The 9,278-nt window shown below is 47.1% G+C and overlaps 1 protein-coding gene across 1 annotated transcript; it reads left to right on the top strand.

Annotated features, from left to right (window-relative positions):
* The first annotated feature begins 502 nt into the window (after positions 1 to 502).
* Positions 503 to 4,023, top strand: TFF2 (trefoil factor 2). The gene is made up of 4 exons (XM_049874937.1): positions 503 to 601; positions 1,274 to 1,423; positions 2,868 to 3,014; positions 3,939 to 4,023. The coding sequence occupies exons 1-4, from the start codon at positions 523 to 525 to the stop codon at positions 3,950 to 3,952; spliced, it is 390 nt and encodes a 129-aa protein (XP_049730894.1). The 5' UTR covers positions 503 to 522; the 3' UTR covers positions 3,953 to 4,023.
* Positions 4,024 to 9,278: the final 5,255 nt, after the last annotated feature.

Genomic DNA, 9,278 nt, shown 5'->3' with positions numbered 1-9,278 from the left:
GGGTCCTCGAAGGTTCTCCCATCCCTTGGGGAAGGGTCTTCTCTATGTCAGCAGCAGGCCCGTCCACTTTTCCCAATAGCGTTGGCCACAACAATTTTTAAGATTCCAGTGGTGGCTTGCACTTTATCAGAAGAAATGCATGGCTTATCCCCTGCGGGGTGTGAGCCTCTGTGTGTCCACACTCTGCCCGGCACCGGATATCCACATGGCCAGCTTTCCACGTTGGCAACCTGGCTGTTAGCCTGACACGACCAGGCTCTCCGCCCAGGGTAGGGGAGGCCTCGATGGCTGCAGGGAGCTGGTTCCTGGGCAGGAAGCCTCACCTCTGGAGGGCATGGCCGTCCCTCACCTATGCTCTCAAATTCCTTTCCTAACAAAGGACTCAAAGGGTGGTGACACAGAGGAGAGCAGAAAGATTATCCGCCCGTGTTGAGCAAACAGAGAGGAGATTATAAAACACACTGCGGAGTGTGGACAGTGCATTTTGTAGGCAGCTCCTGGGAGAAGCTGTATACCTACAACATGGGACCTCGAGGTTTTGGGTTCCTGGTGGCTCTTCTCGTCCTGGGGCTGTGCGCCCTGGCAGTCAGCGAGAAGCCTTGTAAGTGAAAGCCCCAAAAGTAACCCTTTGCAGTTTAGTTTCTTCATCTGTGAAATGACGTGCTTCAGGCTGGGTGAGCCCGGAGCCCCCACTAGTCGTCCCCCAGGATGTAGGGATAAGTCTGCTGTTAGTAGTGCCTCTCTCAGTGGGTCTCTTAGTCCACAGTTTCTTTTATGTTTCTCTGAAGGAAAAAGAGGGCGAATGATCATTCCAGAGGGAAGAAGTTGAAACCATCTGTGAAGTTCTGGCCATGTAAACCAGTCTCCTGTGGGTGTTTGCACTGGCTTTGCCATTGCTCAGGCAGGACAGGAGGGGGCTACGGGAGACCTCTAAGAAGGCCTCCATCCAGGGAAAGCTGTGGTAGCCAGGTGGGGAAGGGGCCAGGTCAGGAGGGCCAGCCCACTGAGGGCTCCTCTGAGTCCCATCTCCTCATCTCCTACTTTGACCATCTCCTGGTCCTCTGTTCATGCTCTTTCCAGAAGGTTATTCTTTCTTTCCTTTTTAATTCATAAAACAATTTCAGCAAGACCTCGTTAGTTTCTCAGGAGAGAATTGCATCATTCAAATATGGGCAGGATAAGACTCTGGGTTTTTTGGTGAAGGTGAAGCCCCATGAGCCAGGCGGGAGCGTGCGCCTGGCACTGGGGCTGGCTGACGAGGCTTCTTTCCCAGCCCCCTGCCGGTGCTCAAGGACAAGCCCAGAGAAAAGGAAGAACTGTGGCTTCCCTGGCATTACCAGCAACCAGTGCTTCGACTCCGGGTGCTGTTTCAACTCCAGTGTCCGTGGCGTCCCCTGGTGTTTCAATCCCCTTCCGGTGCAAGGTAATCTGCCTGGGAAAGGGGACCCTCCTCCAGGGGCTGTGTCCACAGCAGCAGGGCCAGGCTCTACCTTACCCTCCATCTGCCAGTGCTGTGGCTGCCCAGCCTTAGTCCAGCCCTGGCCCAGGCCAAAAGGAAAGGGACATTCGCAAACCTACCACAGTGTCTACCCCTCCCGGTACCTTGCCAGCTGCATGCCCTTCTGGCAAACAGTCATTTGAACCATATATTTGACTTTATTTGAAGAGCCAAAAAAAACTCAACTCCCTTGTAGCTCTGAAAGTATGACTTCCGAAGAAACTTATAAGGGAAATGAAACCATTTACCATAACATTAAGCTGCTAACAAAGCTCAGGTGTTAGGAAATTAAGTTAAGAATTCTAGGGTTATCTGTTGAGAATGAGTTTTATGCCAGTTCATATTATCAAAATGCCAAGTTGTTCACGCCAAGACATGAATGAAAGAAAACTGCCCAGGAGGATCATCCCCGTGGGCACGGAGCCCGGCGCCCCTGGCCCCTCATCCACACTCTCAGGAAGGGTTTTGCTCCCCAGGACCATCAGTCAGGGGCTCATTTGGCTGTGGAAGTGAAACAAGACAGACAGCTGATTGTTAGTGAGGGGTTCCACCCTAGTGGAAGTGTTGTTGTGATATCCACACCTTGACCAAACCTTAAAGGGCATTCAGAAACATTTTGTCATCTTGGTACAGCTGACCATCCCTATTTTACAGAGGGGTATGTTGAGTCTGGAGGCCTGGTGGCACAAAGGTTAAGAACTTGGCTGCCAACTGAAAGGGTTGGAAGTTCGAATCCACCAGCCGCTCCTTGGAAACCCTAAGGGGCAGTTCTACTCTGTCCTATAGGGTTGCTACAAGTCAGAATCAACTCCACAGTGATGGGTTTGGTTTATATTGAGTCCAGAGAGGCAAAATGCTTTTCCCAAGGCCCCAGTCTTCAGTCTTCTGGCTACCACCCCAGGCTGGTTCATATGGATAGAGAGGACAGAGCCAGCCCTTCCCAGGCTCCAGCACTTAAAAGAAACAAAAACAAAATAAAACAAGTTGCCATTGAGACCATTCTGACTCCTGGCAGCCCTATGTGTGTCAGCATAGAACCATGTGCCACATGGTGTTCATGGCTGATTTTTTTGGAAGTAGATCACCAAGCCTTTCTTCCAAGGCACCGCTGGGTGGACTCAAACCACCAACCTTTGGTTAGCAGCCTATCATGTTAACCCTTTGCACCGGCCAGGGTCTCGAACACTTAAATAATTCCTGGATTTTACAGTCCCAGAAGTCACAGCCCCTCAGGTACCTCAGATATGCTGAGGCTGTAAATCCAATGTTATTCCTAAAGGGAGGATAGGAATGGGTGTTTCTAGTCAGCCTCTGGCTTCATTGACTCTCTGTGCTGTCCTTGCCCCCGAATCTGGTGACCCGTGAGCAGACGTGGAGCAGTGTGTCATGGAAGTGGAGGCCCGCAAGAACTGCGGGTACCCCGGCATCAGCCCGGAAGAGTGTGCCTCCCGAAACTGCTGCTTTTCCGACACCATCCCTCAAGTGCCTTGGTGTTTCTTCCCTCTCTCTGTGCAAGGTAATGCAGCTGTAGGAGTCACCCCACTACCTCGTTCCTCAAGGTCAGTGGGAACTGGGGAGGCGGGAGTCACTGCCTAAATGCTGTCTGGGGCCAGGCCCGTGACTCCAGTGGGTGGCCATTTCAGGAAAAAATGCGTAACAAGAAACATGGTACTGAACCAATCTGAAGGCAATTGTTCTTGGCAGTGACAGCCCCTCTTCGTTAAGCATAGAGCCTCCAGCATCCTGGTTGTATGCTTTGTGATGGCTGTAAAAATAGCATTTTCATTCTCAGCCACGCCCCCAGGTGTCTGCACAGAGTGCTGGGTTACCTATTTGACTGCCATTCAATCACCAATTTTAGATGCTACTAAGTGCTGGGCGCTGGGTTGGGTACCAGGGAGGAGGCCTAGAACAGAATGAGCATGGTCCCTCTTCTTGGGGACCTCACCCTTCTCCCACACGTGACCACATGAGACAGATTCTGCCCACAACATTCTGCTCTGATGACAGCTCAAGGAGGGTCCAGTCTGAGACGTGAATTTTGCCCACCAGTTATAATGCGTCTCTTTCCAATGAGTTTGGGAAGACAAAGAAAAATACACGGCCTATTCAAAACGTGAGAAGAGAATATACACAGATCCTTAGGATATCAAAAAGTACTCTAAAGAGTACAACCTTCAATTTTCGGAAATTTCCAAATGTACCTAAGGGTCCACCTGGAAGCTTTCTAATAGTTTGGGGAGAATGGACGCTACGGAGGACAATCTTGCTCTGGGGGATTTTGTCCCTTCCCTTAACCCCGGTGGGAGGGGAGCTTACCTTTTCAGTAGGAAGCTGCTGGTCAAAATGACCTGTTAAATAAATGCACCTGCCCTTCTTGGCGTGGGTACCCTTGTTCCCATGATGCTCTTACTGGCCATCTTGCATTTTAAATTTCTAGACTGTCATTATTAAGAAGTGCTGGCCTTGGAGAATTGACCTGGCTCACTGGATGCTCTTAAAAAAAAAAAAAAAAGAAGATCCACCATCTCATCAGCTTCACATTTCACGTTTCATGAATTCCTGTGCTTTCCTCGTCTTCTTTTTATTCTCCTCAATGATTTAACATATAATTTCTTCAAATAAAGAAAACCCTTCAAATTGGCTAAATTTCTTTTTGGCTTCATGGGCATGGCAGTGGTGATAGTGTGTCTGTAAGAATGTGTGAGTATGTATGTGTGCAGTTTTAACAATTTTTTCGTTTACTGTAAAAGCAACCTATTCATCAAATACAGGCTATTGTAGCAGCAATAAAGGACTCCATGTCAGTGGATTTTAACTCCCCGTCTGTTAAACTCATGGCTGTCAAGATGATTCCGATTCACAGCGCCCCTATAAGGACAGAGTAGAAATGCCCCATAGTGTTTCTAAAGCTATAATCTTTCCGGAAGCAGACTGCCACATCTTTCTCCTGCAGAGCAGCTACTGGGTTCGAACCGCCGGCCTTTTGGTTAACAGCCCAACACTTAACCACTGTGCTGCCAGGGCTCCCGTAATTCCCCACACCCAGTCATTTTTATAAAAGTTCAAATGATTTTAGCCCTAAAAAACTCAGAGTAACGTCATTTCAGATCACAAATACATGATTCCTTCAGATTTACAAAATGTACCACAGATGACTTGCAAGGCAGCGTGTCATCTCCTCCCCTGAGCAGACACTGACCCTATTCCTGATGTGAGTAGAGGAGCCCTCCCAACTCTGCTCATCCATGTTTCTTCTTTTGACCTGACAGCAGCTTCAATAACAGGTGGATTTAGGAAGGCAGCGGACAGCCTTTCATGTAGGCGGTAACAGCACAGTGATGACTATTGTGTTAAAGGCACCGAATGTGGGCACTCTAAAGGAGCCCGGCACCGTTTAGCTCAGTGGGCAGGAGTATGGGGCAAACGGCACCAGGTCAGTCTTCCAGTAGCTTCCCCTTCTCCCCAACGCCTCACAGAGCACGGGCAACTGGCTTAGTAAATGTGTTCCCCCATGGTCCACGCCTGGTAAAAAAATATTCTGACCGAATCAATTCTATAGAGTTTATTTTGGTTTCAAAAAAGATGCCTGAACCAAGAACACAGCCTCAGTTAACATCATCAAAGACCCTATTTCCAAACAAGGTCACATTCGTAAGTACAGGGGGTAGGACTTCAACATATCTTTTTTGGGGGGCACATAACAATCCATAAAAGTAGGTTCTTTTGTCTCACAGATTCTCAGGTTTTCCATTTTTAAAATACCACCAATAATTACATCTCTAGCCAGGTTGCAGACGGAATTAAAATAATGTTTGTGAGCTGCCTGGTATATAGTGTGCCCTCACTAAAGGGCACTGCTTGTACCAGGAGAGTCTGGGAAGAGGTGACGGTCTGCTCTTGTCCTTGAACCAAGCAGGGACACTCAGAGGTCTTTATATAAAAGTCTTCCCCAAGGCAGCCTTCTCCACAGACTATGGGAAGTATTATAGCTCTGCTTCAAGAATGTGGGTGAACCTATATATATATAAAAATATATGTATATATATATACACACATATATATACACACACACACACACACACATACTCACACAAAAACTTGCCGTCAATTCTGACTTATGGTGACCCTATAGAACAGAGTAGAACGGCCCCATAAGTTTCCCAAAGAGCAGCTGGTGGATTTGAACTGCAGGCCTTTTGGTTAGCAGTCAAGTTCTTAACCACTGTGCCACCAGGGCTCCACTATATATGAGTATATATATTACCTATATTGAGCATAAACATGTATTCATTATATGTATTATATATGCATTATATCTATTTTGGAGATGGAGTACATGCAAATTACCACTAGCTGTTGCTACAAAGGACCAACTGCTCTATGGTCCCCCGCCCCTTTGCCTGAAGGAGGAAGAGGAAAGATGACAGCCCATCTGAGCCTCCATGAGATGCCATTCAATTAACTACAATTAGGGATATTGTAATAAGAATGTATCAGGTCTCCAAAATATATATTGCACATGTGTCCTTTAACAATTTTTATCTCAAGGTCATTCGGTAACTGAGTGACCTTGGACAAGGTAGTTACACATTTGTGCCTAGTTTCACTCATGTTGAGAGTGGGGATATTAATATCACTTTCTTACAGGCTTGTTGTGAGGACTCAATGTGCTTAGGATGGTGTCTGGCCCATACCAGTCCCGTTGCCTTCTAGTCTCTTCTGACTCGTGGTCACCCTGTGTGTGTCAGGGTAGAACTCTGACCCACAGGGTTTTCAACGGCTAGTTTTTCAAACGTAGATTACCAGGCCTTTTTTCTGAGGCAAGTTGTGGTTAGCAGCTGAGCACATTAACTGTTTGCACCACACAGGGACTCCTATGGTCTAACTTTAAATTCTGGGCCTTCAACCACAGTTCACTAGATCACATCTTATGGGTTTTCATTGCTGCATACCTTCACTCATTCATCTGACAAACATCTATTGAACCCAAGCATCTAACCCTTTTCCTATTCACTTAGCAGCCTCGTGCTTTAACTCTTTGCACCACCCCGGGACCTCATCTGGCACATACCCATTGACACATTGCCGTTGAGTCGATTCCAACTCATAGGAACCCTATAGGAAAGAGAAGAGTTGCCCCGTAAGGTTTCCGAGGAGTGGCTGGTGGATTCAAACTGCCAACCTATTGGTTAACAGCCGAGTGCTTAACTTCTGGCACATAAGCCCCAAAAAACCAAACCCGTTGCTGTCGAGTCAATTCCAACTCATAGCAACCCCATCTTAGCACTATTCATGACATACATATGCATATCCCAACCTCCCAGGTCCCATTATTCCGGAAAGACAAATGTAATCTTGTTTACTTCAATATCCAGATGTCAGAAGCTCCAAGATCCCACCAGTTCGTTCAGGAAGGCTGAGACCTGCTGAGTCCCTTCCTGCAAACAGGGAGCTCCATCTCAGAGGTTTCTTACAGATGTCTGTGCATTGGCCTTGCTGTGACTTTTGCTAACACTGTGGTCCTACAGCCCAGCTCTCCCTATCGCCTGCTGGACCTGGGAGTCTGCCCAGTCAGAGGTGCTTCCCTCTTGTTACACTTGGTTGTGGCCCCTGGCGGGGGCCTTAAGCCTTAGGGCCCCTCGGCATTTAGAAAGTAGCTTTCTCTCCCTGGCTGAAGCAAAGAGAGCCCTCTGCAAGCCACAAAGCCACATACTGGAAGGCCTTGCTCACAGAATATGTGGTGTTGTTCTCTTCGTCTGCAGCCACTGAGCAGCCCTTCTTTCCTCAGGCTAATGAGGGGGGCCGCATCTTAGGGAGGGGCATGTTGTGCTCTCTCAATTACCAGCAGAGACCACAGGCCTCCAGGCAGCTGGCTAGGGACTGACTCCCACGCCAGCGCCAGTGTTGCCTCATGTCCCAGACTCCTCACTGACCTCCATGGTCTATTCATCCTTATCAGCCCCACATGCCCTTCCCCCTAATTTAGCTTTTGTTTCACATCCTCTGCCCCCTCTCGTTTCCTAAGCTTTGTCTGCGTTGTGTGGGCACTAGATACTTTTCCTTGGAGCTTTGTTGGCTTCCATGTAAACCAGGTGGAATGGGAAAGGAGTGGTTGCCTCATTTCACAGCACGAGCGGGACCCCAGCACCAGCCCAATAGGGTGCCTGGCGGCTCAGACCTGGGTGTGCTGACGTCGCTGATCCAGGACTGGATGAAGAGTCTTTACAAGGTCCAATGGTTGCAGATCCCACATCTATTTTTTGTGAATCAGAGAGTACTGAGCACTTATTAAATGTTGGGCTTTAATTTAACATGGCCCACCACTCATCTGTCAGTTTGTGTTGGTTCATGCATTGCTATGATGCTGGAAGCTGTGCCAACAGTATTTCGAATACCCGCAGGGTCACCGATGGTGGACCGATTTCTGCCTAGCTCCTAGACTAAGACAGACTAGGAAGAAAGGGCTGGCAATCTAGTTCCAAAAACCAGCCAATGAAAATCCTATGGACCACAACAAAATATTGTCCGATATAGTGCTGGAAGATGAACCCCACAGGCTGGAAGACACTCATAATAGACAGTGATTACAACAATGGACTGGAGCACACCAACAATCGTAAAGATGGCACAGGAGAGGGCAATGTATCATTCCGTTTGCATGCAGTCACCAAGAGTCGGAGCCGAATCCATGGCAACTGACAAAAACAATTTAGCACAGTGAGAATTGTGGCTCAGAGGAAGAAAGGACAACTCTGTTGGTCCCACTATAAGTCAGAATCGACTTGACGGCAACAGGTTTGGGTTTTTGCGGGGCGGGGAGGGTCCCACTTAGGGCACATGGTTTATGAGCTTCAAGTGTACTCTCTAGTGCCCTCTGCTGGCCAACATGGGAACAGGCTTCCCCAACCTTGTTCTGCAGCCTATTGGGTGAGTTGTTTCCACAGGTGGAATGATGCTTTTGGCATCTGATGCTTAGTAGCTACTAATGTCAAGAGATTGACCTCTATAATCGTCCTTTTATTTAATCAGTTTACTGTCTTCACAGTTGTAATATTTCACCATATTTATTCAATCTGCATGCTGAGCATATAATCTGAGGAGCTGCATTATATGAAGAAGAATGTGGCATCAGAATTGGAGGAAGGCTTATTAACAACCCGGAATATGCAGATGACACAAACTTGCTTGATGAAAGCAAAGAAGACTTGAAGTATTTACTGTTGAAGATCAAAGACCACATCCTTCAGTACGGATTACATCTGAACATAAAGAAAACAAAAATTCTCACAAATGAACCAATAAGCAACACCATGATAAGTGGAGAAAAGATCGATGTTGTCAAGGATGTCATTTTGCTTGGATCTACAATCAATACCCACGGAAGCAGCAGTCAAGAAATCAAAAGACCCGTTGCATTGGGCAAAACTGCTGCAAAAGACCTCTTTAAAGTATTAGAAAGCAAAGATGTCACTTGGAGGACTAAGGTGTGCCTAAACCAAGCCATGGTGTTTTTAATCACCTCATATGCGTGCAAAAGCTGGACAATGAATAAGGAAGACCGAAAAAGAATCAATGGCTTTGATTTGTGGTGTTGGCAAAGAATATAATCATGTTAAGTAAATATTTGTCCATTTGTGTTTCCTTAAGAATTTTTAAAATCAAGAATGAATACTGAATTGCACTAAATTTTTTTTTTTCATATTCTCTCATAGGTACCTCGGTGGTGCAAATAGTTTGCCCTTGACAGCTAACTTAAAGGGTGGTGGTTCCAACTCAC

The sequence above is a fragment of the Elephas maximus genome, chromosome 2, assembly GCF_024166365.1.
Source record: "Elephas maximus indicus isolate mEleMax1 chromosome 2, mEleMax1 primary haplotype, whole genome shotgun sequence".
Taxonomy (NCBI): Eukaryota; Metazoa; Chordata; class Mammalia; order Proboscidea; family Elephantidae; genus Elephas; species Elephas maximus.
The sequence above is the reverse complement of the archived record's forward strand: the minus strand, read 5'-3'. Positions and strand labels throughout refer to the sequence as shown.

Excerpts from the sequence above, each read along its gene's own strand:
- TFF2 (XM_049874937.1), top strand. The coding sequence starts at position 523 with ATGGGACCTCGAGGTTTTGGGTTCCTGGTGGCTCTTCTCGTCCTGGGG. Across the intron at positions 602-1,273 it reads GGCAGTCAGCGAGAAGCCTT|CCCCCTGCCGGTGCTCAAGG; the intron begins GTAAGTGAAAGC and ends CTTCTTTCCCAG. Across the intron at positions 1,424-2,867 it reads CAATCCCCTTCCGGTGCAAG|ACGTGGAGCAGTGTGTCATG; the intron begins GTAATCTGCCTG and ends ACCCGTGAGCAG.